General features: G+C 48.9%; 2 protein-coding genes across 3 annotated transcripts in view; both read right to left on the bottom strand.

The window, feature by feature from the left end:
- ADAP1 (ArfGAP with dual PH domains 1) overlaps positions 1 to 459 on the bottom strand; it is a 57,043-nt gene extending 56,584 nt beyond the window's left edge. Inside the window, exon 1 of the mRNA XM_032197306.1 lies at positions 213 to 459. Within this exon, the coding sequence (XP_032053197.1) occupies positions 213 to 297 (85 nt within the window). The 5' untranslated portion in view covers positions 298 to 459. The remainder of the gene's footprint in view (positions 1 to 212) is intronic.
- A 12,896-nt stretch (positions 460 to 13,355) lies between these two features.
- On the bottom strand, positions 13,356 to 14,978 carry LOC116495246 (cytochrome c oxidase assembly protein COX19). Of its 2 annotated transcripts, XM_032197605.1 has the most exons (4): positions 14,849 to 14,978; positions 14,589 to 14,700; positions 13,837 to 13,950; positions 13,356 to 13,650 (listed from the first exon to the last, which is right to left on the bottom strand). In XM_032197605.1, the coding sequence occupies exons 1-3, from the start codon at positions 14,928 to 14,930 to the stop codon at positions 13,863 to 13,865; spliced, it is 282 nt and encodes a 93-aa protein (XP_032053496.1). In that variant the 5' UTR covers positions 14,931 to 14,978; the 3' UTR covers positions 13,356 to 13,650; positions 13,837 to 13,862. The 2 variants fall into 2 exon arrangements, with proteins under 2 accessions (XP_032053496.1, XP_032053495.1); XM_032197604.1 differs by having other exon boundaries at positions 13,369 to 13,950.
- Positions 14,979 to 17,246: the final 2,268 nt, after the last annotated feature.

The raw sequence follows: 17,246 nt of genomic DNA, 5'->3' as shown, positions 1-17,246 counted from the left end.
CCTTCTCCCGGGCAGGTCCCGCAGCCCCCAGCTTTACCGAGCCCAGCGGCGGGGGGGGGCACTGCGGGCAAAGGCTGCTGCTGTGCGGGAGCGGCGATGTCTCTGCTCCCCCCGCTACGGGTGCGTGTGTAGGGCTGGCTGCGGGTCTGCAAGCCCCCGGAGCAGAAGCTCGGAGCCCCTCAGACGTCCCCACGCCCCCCCGGTGCCCTTACCGGGTGCGGTGCAGTCGGCGCACGCCGCGTTGCCCGGCCGCTGGAGCAGCTCGCCCAGCGCCTTCCTGCTCCTCTCCTTCGCCATGGGGGGGCTGCGGAGGGTGGAGGGGAGGGGAAGGCTCCGCCGAGGCTTCTTTTAGGCGAGCTTCATGGCGAGGGGCTGCCGGGGCTGCTGCTGCTGCTCCATGCGGCCCCGAGCGAGGGGCAGGCCGGCGGCTCCCAGCCCCCGGGAGGCTCCAGCCTCCCCGCCCCGCAGCCTCCGCGCCCGGCTCGGTAGCCGGATCCGCCTCTCGCCTCTCCCCCCTTCGCCGAGCCGCTCGCCCGCGACCTCCAGCGGTCGCTCGCCGCCGGGGCTCCGCGCCCCAACCCCACCCGAACCCCTCCGACTTCCCCCTCGTGTCCCCATCTCGGCCGCCCTCTGCCTCCGGAGGAATTTTTGGGTGTCCCCCTCCCACCTCACCGCCTGGGGGTTCCCGGAGTCCTGCCCTTCGCTGCTTGAGCGCAGCTGGGGTTCCCCTGGCTGTGCTGCACTCCAAAAGGACATCACCGCCTTTTTCCTCTCCGTGTATCTCAGGACCATGCTCCAAGAGTCCCCCAACACCTTGCACCCCAATCCTTGGTGCCCAGGGAGCACTGGGGTGAGGGCACCCTGACACCACCTGGGGCAGGGGCACCACGGCTGTGTTGGGACCGAGGACTGCCACCTCTGCTGCTCCTCACCTGGCCTACAGATTCCTGGCCCCCATTTTGCCCCTAAGGGTAACTCAAGGTGATGATGTGGGAAATCTGCCAAGAGGAGGGGATCAGGGCTGTGTCTGGAGAAAGACCCCTGCAGAATCCGTCCTCTCAAACACAGGCTGCAGGTATCTGTTATGCTGCTTCGACTTATTCATGGTAAATGCAGCTCTGGTTATACAAATGGTTTGGGTCTTGTGGAGCGAGCCCCCCATTCAAACTGTCCACCTCTGCTTCCTCAAGAAGAGCAGGGCACCTCTTGCACAGCACCAGTCTTGCTGCCTACAGGGCCAAAGGCACAAGGGCCAGTAGGAGGCGGCTCCCTGCAGCTCCTGGAACCCTTCCACTCCCGAACCACCACCGATCCTGCCAACATATGCGGATGTGAGCAGGGCCGCAGGTTCCCAAGAACACTTTGTGCAAAGAAACCATCATACACCCTTACACAGGGGCAAAACCACGGCCTGATATGTTTACAATGCCCCCGTTGTCTGGAATACGTTTTCCTAAGTGACCTTTGCATTTGTGCCATCAGGCGAGCGGCCGTAACCGAGTTAATTTCTGATTGTTCCGCGCTGACGTCAGGCTGCTCCTCGCCGGCTGTGCGGCGCTCTGCGCTGCGCTGCCGCTTGCTGCCTGTACACGTGTAGGCTGATGACATCTGGAAACTCGTTCCCATGCTAACCAAAGGCATAATCCCACTCTGAGTCCTTTTGTTGAGGTTTTCAGCCGCAGCAACCAGCTGGTGTGCCCAGAGGCGACCTTGCCTTCACCCTCCCTGCCCGTAATACCTGGAGCAGCACTGCCACTAACACCTGCCGGGGACTTACACCAGTCCAACTGGCTCCAGCACAGAATCACAGCCCTAATCCTCCAAAACCCCGTTATATTCAAATTTGTGGGACTACTGCCTGGTGTAAATGCTTACAGGAGCAGAGCTCTAGCTAAATCCAAGCCAGGAGGTGAGGTTTTCATTTGCACTTCAGCCCCATTCCTCTGGCGTTTCCAGCACAGGCACTTGCTGAATCCCTCGTGCAGCAGCTGGGATGCTGCAAGTCATTATGAACTTACCAGGGGCAGGGGCTGGGAGGGAGATTGGTTTTAAAGTCTCTGTTTAGCTTTCCATTAAGTCTTATTGATTCTCTTAATTTTTTGTTCTCCTGGTTGCTAGGCAATCCCTCTCTGCGTGCTGGAAACCAGGGCTGCAGACAGAAATTTATATCTTGTAATAAAATCAAACATAACAGAGCCTGTTGTCAGCGATGAGAAGGGAGCGGTTCATAAAGGACGGGCTGAGCAGTGGCGGTGCAGAGTGGGGCCAGCACAGATCAAGCCATGGTCATCCACAGCTCCAAGTCCCCAAACGATTCCCAGTTCCCCTGGCACAAACACAACGGTGAGAATCCTACTCCAGACTTGCAGCTGGGAACCAAACAGCACAGGTGGGTAGAGGGGGCACGGAGAGGGAGAAAAGCTGGAACAGGACCAAACCAGCCAGGATGGAGGAGAAACTTCTGTTTAGTTGGAAATCAAGGGCTCGATTCAATCTCACATACCAGTGCATTTCCAGAGCTCTGTGGTGGTGCTGGCAGGCTCCTGGGAGGCTGGTGGCACCTCAGCTCAGGCAGGTCCATGTCAGACTGCTCCCTCTAGGATCCAACACCTCATCCGAGCTTTTCCCCATGACTTCCCTGTGGGTACAGCTTGTCAGGGAGTGCTTAATGAATTTTCTCCCAGTTCTTACACAGCCCCTGGCCATACCCTCCAGAGACCAATTGTCACTGCCAGTGTATCATCCTCGTTCAGATGGTTTCTGACTCTCCACTGCTGAGTGACTTCTTAAGTCTGACATCATTTTTATAGCTATACACACATATACGTATATTTACACATATATACACGCACATTTGTGTGTAAAATGTCTGTTTATAAACACCCACACTTTTAGCTGGGCTTTTCTAAGTTGCAAGGTTGTTGTCTTAGAAACAGACTTTATTAATGGCATCTCTCCAGGTGCTGAGCACAGTGGCAGCCAGGGCAGCCTCTACAAATGCTGAACTGTGAGGGCAGGGGAAGAGATGCTCAAGAATTCCTGGAAACCTTTTCATCATCTTTGTGGTGACACCCTGAAAATTCACTAACAATCCCCAAATTACCTTCTCTTTGCCCCTCTGTATCAGCTCCTTTCACCCCGCGATTGCCCTGCGTTGTTACCAGAGGGCTGTTTACACTGGCATTCAGTTAATTTTGCAGCCCCAGCCCTGAAACTGCGAAATCAATGCCACAATCACTCGAACACAAGGATATTAAACTCAGTCCCTTACATGACCTGGGAGTGCATTCACAGCGCAATGTGGGGAAACATTAAAAATTCTTGTGCGAACAGCAAACCCTAACAGAAATATCAATAATTCATGCCACTGCAACCGCATTCAAGCAAAACTCTGGAGCAGCAGAAACACCAGCTCGGGTCCCTCACGCTTCCTTGACACTACAGCAGAGGTTGTAGCAGTATCTGCTCTTGCAGCTGGGGGTTGTGTGAACAAGCCATAGCACTGACCACTCCCACAGTAAAGCAACTAGTTTCAGTTGTGCTATGGTTTTCTGTTCAAAAGAAAAAAGGAGAAAAAAAAAAAAGTAATTCTAGATTTATTTTTTTTTAATAATATTGAGTTAAATCAAGAGTGGCTACACCTGGGAGGGAGGAATGCCATGCAGTACTGAGCTTAGACCACAGCAATTAAAAATCCTTGAACTGAAAATCTGATAGCAACACCAGCTTGCTCTGATTTTGACCAAATTGCTTTATGGTTCCTGTGGTCTTTTCTCCTTGTGTAGGACAGGGAAAAGCATGCTACCTCTTTCAGATGTGTTGATCACACAGATGTGTTAATTCCACAGAAGAGGAGAATGTAAAGGAAAATTATGTGAGGCTGCCCAAATACAAGACCTAAGCCCTACATCTGCAGAGCTGCTCTGCACCTGCACCAGCCCCAAAGAGGAAAAGGCGTCCTGCAGCTCTAAATGTGCCTCGCTGTGGAGTGATTTGCAGATCAGGGTTTCACCACATTTGCATAGTGGCCAACTCTGTTGCAAAGCCCAGCGGTACTGACATGAAAAGAAGCCTGCTACTCCCATCATTTACTGGCTGTGCATGCCAGACCACTGAGCTCCTCGTCAAGGGAGAAAAAACAGGGAAAGAGGACAGGAAGGAGTTGCAGAGCAACATTTGTCTGCTGATTTACTTAAACGCCATTTTTCAAGCTTCTGTGAGAGCCACTGATCACAAACCAGCCAGTTTCTTCCTGCCCTGCATCCGTGACTACGCCCCAGAGCTGCGACCTGCTCTCGCAACCCTGCCACCACAGAAAGGAAAGTTACCCCAACCACTTTTCTCAGCCTGTCCATCACGTGCTCGGGCCCTTTCTGTTTCTTCCTCCAGTGTGACAGCGCTCTTCCCTCCACCTGGGCTCACTGCAGAAATAGGCTGGTTTGGGGATCGATATACAGAAGGGCAAGTTCCTCACCAGGGTCACATGGGATTCTCTGTCCCACTGACGGGTGGCTGGGAGCCAGGAGACATCCTGGAGAGCAGCTGGGTACTTGCTAAGCTTCAGGATGTCAGGTATTTGCATCTGTCTGCTGCACAGAGGAAAATCTAAACACAAGAAAAAACGCACTACAAAAATCCCTTTGCTCTTTCATACAATGTAAAATAGGACATCAAGGGGGCAGCTGGGGGAATGGGCTCCACAGAAGCTACCATGCACCTGAAGGGAGATGTGCTGCCTAATGATGCTCTCGGAGAAGATGAAATTAGATCAATGAAGTCAATAATTCACCTACACCCCTGTTACACCACTGCTTTTAGCATGATTCCTGATTTATAGGAATTAGAAGGCTTCAGTCTGGGAAACCAGATGGAGAAAGCCATCACACACGTGAAGAGATTCACACATCAGGGCACCAGCTCCTCCACGAAAAGGCAGTGCGATCAGTCAGAGCTGGCCATCATCAATTCAACCTGAATCAGGGACAGGTCCAACGTGCAAAACGCAGGGCAAACACTCATCATGGAAATTGCTTTTGCTCAATTCCAATAACTTAATCTCTCCCTGGCCTGAATGGCTCATCCTTCCAGGAACAGCTCGGAGACATTCAGTCAGGAGACTGCACTGCACCATGTCCCATCGCAGGGTGGAGACTGAAGTGGCCAAGGCAGCTGCTGTGTCCTCTGGGGGACTAGGAGGTGCTCCCATCCAGTGCAAAGAGGATGCTGGAGAAGCTATCGGCAGGACTGTGGGACAGAGAGAAAGGAGCTGAAGCCCAGCACATCGCTTCTGGCCTAGAAGTCCCTGCAGCAGAGCCAGAGTCATCAGAAAGAAGCCAAGCCATCTTAGAAGGGCACAGAGGAAAAGAGGAAACTGGGCACAGTTACAGCCCCCAAGAGCCCATCTCGTATCATGGGCTGCTGCCTTCAGCTGCCCCTTCAGCTCAGACAGCTGAGACCACATCACTTTCTGTAATATTGTTCAGCTGTGATTTGAATAAAGCATTAGATGGAAACAAAGCTGTGGTTTTTCTCTAGAAAGAGATTAGAAATGATTGCCTGGAGGAAGTTGCCGAACAGCTGGAGATGGTAATTGAGCCTCCCCCCAATTAACTTTGTCCATAGAAAGTTGAAGACCATGTCCTAACCTTCCTCTGGCTGCTGATGGGATCGTTTGGATGTCACTGCATGCCTCGTAACAGCTCCCACAACATCAGGATACAGAGCATGCTGTTCACTTATTTGTTTATTTCAGTATGCTTTGCCAAGGAAAAATCAGCAAAGAATTAATTAACAGCAATTATTTCTAGCAACAACAGAGCAGCCCTGCTCCAGAAGCCATGAAAACATCATCATGAGACCCCTGTGGCTGAAAAGCCTTTATAAACAGGTGCAAAAATAAACAATTTTATAGCAGGCTATAAAAAGAGCCCAAGCCAGGTTGGGGAATGGCAGGGGAGAGAGTGACAGAACAGCCATTTCGGTGGCTGAGTCAAAGCAGCTGCCCAGGTGACTTCTGCGAAAGAGCTTTAATAACCAAGCCAGCCCTGAGCAGCAGCACCAGCCTGATTCAAAGAACCAGCAGGGCCGGGTTATTGCTGCAGCAGAGGGTTTGCTACACAAGTCACTTTGTGCTATTAGCGCTGCTAACGTGATTTACAGTCTAAGCCAGTCCAACCCATTAGAGCTGTGATCTCAAGCACTAGCCAGCTCCAGTTTCAGTGATAAACATCGCCCCCCGCCTATTATTTGCTAAAGTAAGCCAAAATAAAGCCATCAATTCAGACATCTCTCTGTTCCAATGAGCCCTTCTACCTGGCACCACCACACCTGCAAGTCTCTTGGAGTGAATGCTGAAAGGAAAAGGCAGGAGATGTTCCAGACTCACTCTCGCTTTTCACCCACCTGGTTCTTTTTCAGCAACCAGCAAGCTCAGCATTTGACCCTCTGACAGAACTTGGGCATCCTGTATCACCAAAACTGTGCAGCGACCTGCTGCTCGTTACGTCTTTGTCCTGCACGCAGATGGCCCTGCTGACCATCTCCCACGTGAGGAGGCCGGGCTGCATCTCCTCCCAGGCGTTCACCTCCAAGCAGCTGGCAGTAGACAGTTGCTTTTCCACAGGATCCTGCAACACAGGAGAGGTAGGAACCGAATGGGACCCCCAGTCTCACCTGTGCGTTCACACCGTTACCTGCACATGCAGAGTATTAATGCCTGATCTATGCCACTGTTTGCACTCTCCTGTACAGATCCTGGTCTGGCACACTGCTACCTCTAAACTAGGCACAAATGTGACTGCACAGAGAGAAGGGGCAGACTTGTGCTGCCAGGCTATGGGCACACATGGATGCTGCCTTCGCAAGCATTCTGAGTGCACACACACAAGCTGAGGACACACCAAAGAGCAGGCAGAGCCTGCCCGCCTGACATGTGCTCTGGTACGCATGGGTGGTGAGCACGAGGGGTTAAGGACAGCCTGCTGAATACTTGGGTCAAAGTCAGCACAGTGTAACCCCCTCCCTTCCCCATCCAAAGTAAGGAGCAAAATCTTGGGGAAGTAACTGCAGCAATGCCAGCAGCCAACCTTATCCCCACCCTGAGATTCCCAGTTTGGTACCTGGTCACAGGGATGTGAAAGCTCAGTTACCAATGTTTTGATTTTTTTTTCTCCTGCTTGGTTCAGCATCCTGTTACCAGCCAGTTCCTTGGCACTGATCAGATCTGCAGCTTCTGTGCAATTCCTGAGTAGCAGTAGCAGGACTTTTTCTCCATTTAGGTCTGCCCACTTGAAAACTGCCTGCTTTCCTCCACGTAGTGAAATGCTATTGACCATCTAGCAAGCCACGTTACCAAGGACTTGTTGTCAGAGCAACCCAGAGGGAAAAGCCCCCTGTAGATTGCCAGCAAATTGCTCCTCTAAGCTCATGGGAGATTTGCTGTTTCCTGGGAATTAAACCCTGGCTCTTCACCAGCAGGTTTGTGGGAGCAGGATCTCACCCCACAAACCAGCAGCTCCACTACCACCTCCTCTCTCAGAGAAGAAATTAAAGAATTTGAGAGCACAGACTGGAATAGAGGAGATAATCCATGCAGGAGGCTTAATTTTTGTGTGGTGTCCACAAATCTTGCCTCTCGTGAAGAAAGTCAGGATTTGGCATTAGAATCTGCTGAGCACTCACAAGATCTGAAGCAGGTTGCAGCCCACAGCATTACAACAAATCCTCAGCACAGTGCTGGTGTCCCAGATTCTGCAGGGCTACCAATCTGCTGCTTGTCCTGAGGAGAGATTCAGTGCCTCCTAAGCTTGCTGAAACCCAGAACACAGTTTGGTAACAGAGAAATGCAAATTGAGCAACCGAAACCAGGCCTGACTGCCTTTAGAGCACCTCTCCATGTGACTTGCTCCCCACATGCCCCAAGCAGGATTAGAACCAGGTACATTAACAGGTTCTTGCTGGGCAGGGCTTGCTAGCACTGAGGACACCAGAAATCCTCCAGAAATCAGAGCTGTCAGCTCCTAGAAAGTTACTAAAATAGACAAAGAGCTCACTCATCCAAAGGGACTGCAGAAGCAGCCCCCACTGCCTGCTTTTTAAAATCATCGAGATAAAGTTAAAAGTTTGAGTAATTCTGGGCATTTTCCTTTTCTTTACCACCCTGCTCTCTTTTTGCAAGGCTACTTACTTTCCATCGATGCTCCTGGAAGAGTTTGTCATAACCCATAAGGACCTGAGCAGAAGAGCATCTATAGCAGGTTCAAGGCACCGCTCACTACCAGCCAGCAGGACACGCGGCCAGACGGACCACCACGTCCCTCCCACGTTTATCCAGTGGGAAGCTGTCTTACTCTGCGTGGAAGCTGGGAAAGACTGCTCGTGCAGATAGCTACACATCCCACCAGAGCCAGGGAAGTGTGGAATGGCACAGGCTGGATTCAGCCCACCAGATTTTAGGCACCTGAGCTGTTTCACGCTTACAGAGGTAACTGGGAGCTTGCCTGGGCTGTATGGTGAATGCTGGGCTTGTCTGGGGGGTCTTCCATCCAGCCAAGCCCAGCAAGAATCAGCAGACATGACAGACCGATACACCTGTTAATCTAAATCCCAAAATCTCCTGGAATAAGGGGAATAATCTAGTGGTGAAACAGCCTGTGTAGTCCTGTGAGTGAACACAAACATGAGTCTCTAGGAAGAGCCATAAAAAACCTGTATTACCATTGGTACCAGGAAACAAAAACTGCATCAAGGTCTATCAAGTCCTCTGCACACACACACACACACACTGAACTTCTGGGTGACTTTCTATGAAGCTCCTATTTCTAGCGGTGATCACTTTTGCGTTTCAAGCCATATGGCACCACCATTCCAGAAGGAGAGCATTTTGTCTTGAAATCTGCTAGTTAGAAAATCTGCTGCATCCTGACAGAAGTGCAGCACTGCCAGCTATTCACAGGGGAAAAAAAGAAAAGTCATTAAAAGAAACAAAGAACTGGGTTAAAATTGATCAGACATCCAATTTTCACTGAAACTCCCAGGAAGGGGAAAATAACCCTTGCATATACCTTCCCCAAACTATTTGTGTTAATCGATGAACTTTGATTTCTGTGGGAAACCTGATACAACATAGCCACATTCCCAAATTTAGCAGGAGAATCTACTGCAGAGGGGATCTCCTGCAGGCAGAACAGTAACCAACACCCTTTGGGGTCACTGGTTGTGCTAGAAATCACTGTATCCCTGCACGCTGGCAGAAGTATCATTCCATGCCCAGGAATCACAGAGAAGTCTAGAAACACACTGCTCTCCAGTGGAACTGGAACACCCGAGGCACTTTTCAGAGCACACAGCATGAAGCGATGCCACACTTTTCATACAGGAAAAAAAATCCTTCTTTCATGGTCTGCCTACAGAATTTCCTCATCCTTAACTGCCTCCGTGCAATGCCCCAGCAGCTTAGTGCTGCCTCCCGGAGCTCTCTGGGCCTGCTTGGAGCAGAGTGAGATAACAGGGTGCAAACGTAGGTGCTCCAACCTACCTCCTTCCCTCCCGCAGTTAGCAGCGGCTATGTGGAGCCTCCAAAAGCGGCAGTAAGTGAAAGGCTATTTTGATTGCTGCCGCAAAGGGCGATTAGTCACCAGCAAAGGTCAGCAAATCTGTGGTCAGCAAAGGAAACCAAGCGGGCAATCACTCACTGCAAGCATAATGCCCAGCTGCAAGGAATTTGTGGCCTTGGAGCAGGCAGCAAAACCTGGGGAGAACGCTTTGGAAGGGGACTGGGGAGGACTGAGGGTGAAGGTCAGCGGGCTGCACCCACTGCCTGCCCACAGCTCCGTGCTGACAGGTGCAGCCCTCCCGCTATGCCTGGCGTCCTGCTGCCAGGGGGCAGGTGCAGTAACAGCACGGTAACAACCCTGCCCTACCACAGCAGCGCCGCCTCATTGTGCTTATACGCAGGACTTTGGACCATGGCTCATTTCCAGCACAACCACAGGAGGTTTTCTTTGTATAGGCTTTTTTTTTTTTTTTTTTTTTTTTTTTAAGAACTTGCAGACTTGGAAGTGTTTATTAAACCCTTTCTTCCTTGTTCTGCAATTCATTGCCATTGTTTGGAGATACACCTAAAGCTCAAGGTCTCCCAGGAAGACGTAAGGAGGGCTGGCCTGCAGCAATGTTCTCTTTCTGTAAATAACTGCAGCAATCAAGGTTAAACTCTCTGTGGTTGAATTGATTCTAATCTGAACTAAGAAAAGGAGTATGTGCTCTAAGTGCCAACACGCAAAGCTCTGCTGACCTGGAGCCCTCTGGGGATTCCCTGGGACATGATCCCAAGCAGCAGAGCACCTACTTATTGTGTGAGGTGGTTTGGCTGAAAAAGAGCTACATGAAAGACTATTACAGCCCCTCACTTACTGATTTTTGTTGTGTTAGCAGCTTACAAAGATCTTCATCGCAAGATAGTCAACGCCTCCTCCTGCTCTGGGCTCTCCCTTCCACACCTGTACAACTACAGCCAGACTGGCAGTCTGTACATTAAGCTGAGAAGAACCTCGTTTTGCAGCCGTTTGCATTCCTCCAAGTCCCAGGGTCTGTCAGCAGGGGGTGCTTCACGGCAGCCTTTGGCAGGCAGCACCGGTGCAGGCAGGGACGTTCACCCACTTCTCGGGAAGATTAACGCACTTGTGTGGGACTTACCTTGCTCCTGGCGCCACACGTAGCACAGCAGCTCATTAACTCCAAACAGCTACATAAAGAAATCATACCCCGACAATGCTGCCTACCCTGTACCACACATGCCTGAGCCTCAGCTCACCGTTTCCAGAATAAACTTACCCAGCCCGGTGTCAGCTTCTGGAGAGCTTCCTCCTTGGTACGGGAACAGGAAAGCTTACCTACAAACTTACGACTTTCCTTTGGCTTAAAACACTGCTGTCATTTGAAAGAACAAACCTGGATCCCACAAGCAAAGCTAAAATAAACAGGTTTTAGAGAAAGGTTTTAATTAACGACCTGTGTGTTGGCAGGAATAAATTAAAGAGCATTCCGGGAAATTCTTCCAGATGACTCCAGTGTTGCAGGCACATGTCCCCAGAGCAAGTCGGAACTGTCTGACCCCAGGCTGTGCACTGATTAATGACCTGTTTTTCCATTGCTTCTTAGTAGCATTAGATCTCAATCAAGACCAACTGATAGCCCCCTCCTGCTTTGAACTCACCTCACAATTCCACTGAACACATTATCTTCTCCAGCCCATGCCCTACAGCTAGAAAATATGTGTCTCTGTCAGCTCCCTGAGTTTTCAGCTATACACTCACAGCCACCCTTGGTCTCGTTCTGGTGCAAAAGGGACAGCACCATGAAGGTGACTCACCATGCTGGGAGGTGGGATGAAATGAACTCATGGATCTACACAGGACGATGTTTTCTTCAGAGTGGTGAAAGGTGCAAAATTCCCACCCTGGTGATCCCCGTCAGGATGGCAATTACTGCTCCTGCAGTAAGTTTAGTGAAGGATGGAGCACGCTCTGCCCGTTTTGGCAGCTCAGCAGCAGTCAGCCCATGCTACGCAGGGCCCTGCTGGCTACATCACCAGGATGCTACGGGAAGACTCCAGGCCTACAAGCAGCACCGAGCCCTGTTTGGTTTGGCATGGCACGCAGTTTTTAGGAACTGCTTTTGTTCCCACTATGCCTCCTGCTACGGGTCCAAAACTGAGGCCTTGGACACTATAAAAAAAAATATATATATATAGTCTCCTCCGGCTCTTCTCTCAGCATGCAATCTTAGTTCATTCAAACAGCAGCTATCACTCCAGCTCAGCAGCTGAAATTCAGTCACACGAGACTTGAGAAACATTTCCCCGCTTACTCTGCAGTAACCTGGATGACAGTTACAACTTTCCCAGGAAAACACTGGGCTGAAATCGTGAAGTAACCGTTTGGTCACATCAGCGTGCAGAGTGACACAGACAGATGTAATGACCACTGAGAACACCCTGAATTATTCCACCACCACTGGTGGGTTTTGAATCCCTTGTAGGTATAAACATCACTTCATAATAATTAAGAAGCATGGAAGCATGAAATTTGGTTTCTTTCTTCTGAAGATGCAGGAGATTATTTTAATAATTCTTACTCAGTATCACCAATAGAAAGCTCTTGTTCAGTGGTTTAATATAAAGCCTCTTAATATGTGCTTCAGCAATAAAATCTCTGCTTTCTTTACTATAAATGTACTAATCTCACCAGAAGATACAAATTAAACAGTGGAATGAAGCAGAATAAAAATATGCAGCAGGGACCAAACATCCTTTTCAAACAGGGTGCTGCTCTGAACTCTGTAGTCTGTTCAATCAGATTAGACCCAAGCAACAATTTAAATCTCATCTCCACCCCTCAATATGAAGAGCAGAAAATATTCCTTCACCCTTTCCTGGATGACTGGGAACAGAGATGGAGAGAGAGGAGCAGAACCAAAAAGAGTAGTAACAGAGCACAGGAATGGCGGGATGGAATCAAACAGAGGACATCAAATAAAGGAGAGCGTAGAACTGCCTTGGCAAACCGTGTGCGTCCCTATCTGCCCCTAAACCTTGCTGTTGGAGAGCAAGGTACAGAAAGAAATGATTCGATGGATTTAAAACAAACAAAAAGGGTGTGGTCTGGAAAGACAATGAAAATACATCTTAAAGATTTGTGAAGCTACTGACTGCTTAGAACGCATTTCTAGGGGGGCTAACTGGCCGAGTTATTTTGGCCTGAACTCATATCAATTAAGAAAGACTCACTTGCATTACAAATCGCATTAGCTCTGATAATTGATGGTAAGTCATACAAACACCTGCAAGGGATCTCAAAGCCATACTCAGACGTGGTTTGAAGTCTACCGTATAGGCTGGTGCATCACATTCTCAAAGTAAGGGCTGCACCTATGTGTTATGGAACAAGATACTGTATTTTCTAGATAAATAGCTTCGATCTATTGAAGGGTTTTTGTTCGTTTTTGACGTAACACATTTTTAAAAGAAAAGGTCCAGCCACACTTATAAGTGCAACTCACATTTACGCTGAAGACTAATAAGTGTCATTGCCATCTCCACGCTGATCACCATAAGGATGTGAAAGAACATATGGCAGCTCTAAGTGAAGAAATGAAGATGCACATAATGAAAGCCTGCTGGTTAAGTGATGAAGTAAAGTTAGGTGAACATTGTTAGCACAGCAAATAAAAGCAGAATCACTACTGGCAACTACAGACTGGTGTCTGGAATTACAAATAATCTCCCAACAACAACAAAGGTAAGAAGACTGAAAAAAAAAAAAAGACCCACAAAAACCAAATCCAAGTATTTTCTATAGCTGTGTGAGAAGATCACCCTAAAGGTAGGAATCAATTCCAGTATTTAATAAAAAGCAATTTGCAAGTAACGCAACAGCTTTATTTCCACCTGACAAGTAATTGCTGTGAGCATATTAGTAATACCACACGTAAGAATACAGTTCAAGATCTACACAATAAAAGTGGGGGGGGGGTTGTTCGTTTGCTTTTGTTTTTTAAAAGCAAGAGTTTACTGTTTTTGCAAAGGCATGGAGAACACTTCAGGCAACAGTTGTTTTCTCCCAGGTAAAGTTCTCATGGATCTTCAAGAGTAGGCTAGAGAATTTAAAAGAAAAAGGCTAAGAAATACTTCAGGAAAGTACACAAAGGCAGTCCTTTCTGAAGCAAGCAAAGTGTTATTTTAGGAAATATTTTGGAAGAAAGGTTCCGTCACGAAACACTTCCAATCGCAATACGCACAGAAGTACAATATGTACTACATAAGAGTTGTGCTTTCCATACACGAAGAGCAAAGTCGTCTTCCTTCGTTACGACTTCTGAGGTTTTGCTTCTGGTTTCTCATCTATCAGATCTTTAAATCCCAATTTTTCCAGTGGTTCATTAGCCATAAGTTGCCTAAGTTAAAAACAACAAAACAAAAACGTTTCACAGAACATAGTCTATAACAAGGAAAATAACAGCATTTTCTATTTTACTTAATGTTATTTCCTGTAAAGAAACCCAAGACATCTGTAGAGTGACTGTCACTTGGCAAAGCCTCAGGAACTTCAGTTTGGGGAAAGCAACATGTATATAAAAAAAATATACTCTCACAAACACAACTGGAAAACTACTGTTAAAATGTGTGTATTGTTGTCTTCTGTTATTAGATAATGAAAGTTTTCTGAGAGGCTGACCTGACTTTTGGTTAACTTAATTAACAGACTGCATAAGAGCTTACTAAGATTCTACTTGTGTCATTTGCAGCATTTTTAAGCGCACGTGGTTTACAACATCGGTGGTGCTGTTACACTTTGCTGCTGTGCTCTTCCCACTGTTTGGATACGCAGCCTCACCGCTGACCATGTAACACATGGGAGCGCCCAGGTATCTCAGCACCCTTAACAACACCCCGTCCGTTTCCCGCAGGGTGTGCCCAGCCTCACCACAGGGCAGAACCCACTGCACATCAATGCCAGAACGGCGACACCCCTACAAAAACCAAAGGGCGCCGCGGAGGGGCCGGGGGGAAGGGGGAGCCCCCCGGTACTTGCCTCTCCATGCGGCACTGCAGGTAGGCCATGGAGAGCTCTCGGCAGGCGCCGCTCTGGAAGTCGTTGCGGCGGAGGCACTCCATGAAGCGCTCCTTGGAGGCGCTGCACTCCCCTGCAACACAGCCGCGGCCGCGCTCACTGCGGGCCCGGGGCGGCGGGGCCAGGCCCGAGGCCCGGCGCTAGGCCGCGTTTGGGGGGGGGGGGGAGGCCTGAGGCCCGCGGCTAGGCCGCGCGGGGAGGGCGGGCCCGCCCTACCGCACCGAAATGGTCCAGGGGGAAGGCGCCTTTGTCCGGGGGGCGAGGCTTGAAGTTCTTGGCCCCGAAGTTCATGGCGGTGGACATGGTGCGAGCGGGACGGGGACGGGGACGGGGACGAGAACCGGGAGCGGGCCGGGCCTGCGCCGCCGGGGATCGCCGAGCGCATCGAGCGCACCACGTGACCGCCGAGGGCGGGCCCCCCGTTGCTATGGAAACGGCATCGCCATGGCAACCGCGCGGTCGTCATGGAGAGCGTGCCGCCGCCGCCATGTTGGCTGCTCCCCCCATAGGGAGGGGAGGGAAGGCCGGAGGTGCTCCCTGCGACCGGGGCCTGACGCAGCTCGGTGGAATAAAGCGTTTTGTTCTCCTAAAGGCGTTGTTGGTGTCATGATTTGCCCACAGATGGGGAGGGTGGGAGTGCTGGTTATGGGGAAGCTGCCTACAGAGGGTGGAGGGTGGGGATGGTTTCTCTTAAAATGCGTTTGTGCATTTGTAAACAAATGGGAAAAGAGCAAAATGCTGAGACCAGCATCAGCAGATGTGTTTATGGGGGAACCAGTACCCCTGCTCTCACCTATGAGCCGCCTCGGCTAGGTCTGGCTGAGACAGGACCCCAGGTGGGATGTGCCTCACACACCACGGCCATGCAAAATTCCCTTTTCAGGACCCCCTATTGCTGGTGGGGTGAGCCCAGAGCCTCGGGATCCACACATCGGGCTGAGGCTGTGTAAGCTTTTCTTCAATTCAGCAGAATTTCAAAAGAGCCATCCTGTCCCGCTGCAGTGATGCAAGCTTCAACCAGCAGCAATGGGCCTGCTGATCCCTCATTAATCCTCACAGTTAATGACCCGAGTAAGGGTAGCCCAGCAAAAACCTCATGGGCAGCACTACGTTATTTTACGCCTCCTACTGGCAAGGGGCAGGCAGGCAGCTTACCATGACGAGGCCAGTAAAAACAGGTGGTCATCTGCAGATGCAAACTTGCAGGTGTTCACAAGATAACCAAGGAAAACACTGTTTTGCCCATAGGTCTACAGCATGCTCTCTGAAACTCCTCAGATCTCATCCTGAAAGGAGAATGAGAAATGGTGTTAATTTAAACCACCTGAGTATTAACTGTGGATTATGCTGTTGCAGTCTTTTTTCTTCTTTGCCTGTAGCTGCAATTGGTTTAAGATGGTCTTTCATCATTTTAAAGTTGATTTTCTTTTAATTAAATGACTGAGATAAGTAGAAATAATGTGAAGCTAGGGGAAAAAAAAAGAAACAGCTGCAAATGTAAGGGACAACCACTATGGAAATATTACCTGCAGCACCATTTAAAGTGCTGTTTGTTTATGCTTTGATTGCTTTCTTATTACAGTATTTGAAATTGTAAATGGAAAATTACACCTTGTTCTATTACATAAGCAACTGGTTTACACAGCCTGAAATGTGAGGTTTTATTTATTATTGGGTTTTCAGGCCTATGAACAATAGATGTTTTTATTATATGGTAAATAGCACTTTTCCACTTGACTTCATTATAACAGTTAACAGTAAAAAGGAGATACTCCTCCTTCATAAAGACATGCAACAAACTCTCAGATCTCAGAGGGCTGAGCAGTAGAGAAGCACCTTTGGTTTATCTTAACAACTTTAATGGAAGTGCCAAGGCATTCGATTTTATCAAATTGCCCCAATTATCTTCCTTAGTTTCTGGCACAATGTTTTACTGCTTGATTGCCTGTGTGATGGAGGAAGAAATCAAAGCAAAAGATATGCTGGGATCCCACAATGGACTTATTCCCTAACAGAGACAAATCTATGCAGAGGCTGTATCAGTTTGCTGTATTATATTACATCAAAATGTTTTGATCACCTATTAATTAACACAGTGTCGTTCTTTGGAGTGTTAAGTTTTGTAGTTACCTAAATTCAGGTCAGGTATAGCAGCAGGTATTTGGTTATGATTACTTAACATTTTTACTGCAAATGTCAGTTGTATCTTCTAGAATTTCCTTTAAAGGCACAGTGTGTCTTAGAATCTAATACAAGTGCTTCAGCAGTTTAGTGTGTATTTTTTTCCCAAGGAGATCAAATGAAACCTCCATTAGATAATCCTTGTTAAGAAAAAAAATCTCATTTGCAGATTAAGCCAACCAGTTCCAAAAGAATTTGGTGCCAAGAAGAGCAGTGTCACTAACAGGAATTAAATGCTTTTCACACATTGTCTTTCAAAGAAGCGAGAGACTTTCACGGTACTGGGGAAATCTGAAATAGCTGGTGCAGTAAAAAGTTGCCCACTGTACAGGAGAGATCAGACAATTTTTAAAGCCTTGAGTATTTTACAGTATCTCTAGTCCTGAGCCTTTTCCGAAAATAAAATTAGAAGGTTCAGAATTTGCGACTCCCTGAACT

Source organism: Aythya fuligula, chromosome 15 (assembly GCF_009819795.1).
Source record: "Aythya fuligula isolate bAytFul2 chromosome 15, bAytFul2.pri, whole genome shotgun sequence".
In the NCBI taxonomy this organism is placed as follows: domain Eukaryota; kingdom Metazoa; phylum Chordata; class Aves; order Anseriformes; family Anatidae; genus Aythya; species Aythya fuligula.
This window is presented reverse-complemented; position numbering and strand designations above follow the sequence as displayed.

Excerpts from the sequence above, each read along its gene's own strand:
- LOC116495246 (XM_032197605.1), bottom strand. The coding sequence starts at position 14,930 with ATGTCCACCGCCATGAACTTCGGGGCCAAGAACTTCAAGCCTCGCCCC. Across the intron at positions 14,701-14,848 it reads CTTCCCCCTGGACCATTTCG|GGGAGTGCAGCGCCTCCAAG; the intron begins GTGCGGTAGGGC and ends GCTGTGTTGCAG. Across the intron at positions 13,951-14,588 it reads CTGCAGTGCCGCATGGAGAG|GCAACTTATGGCTAATGAAC; the intron begins GCAAGTACCGGG and ends TTTTTAACTTAG.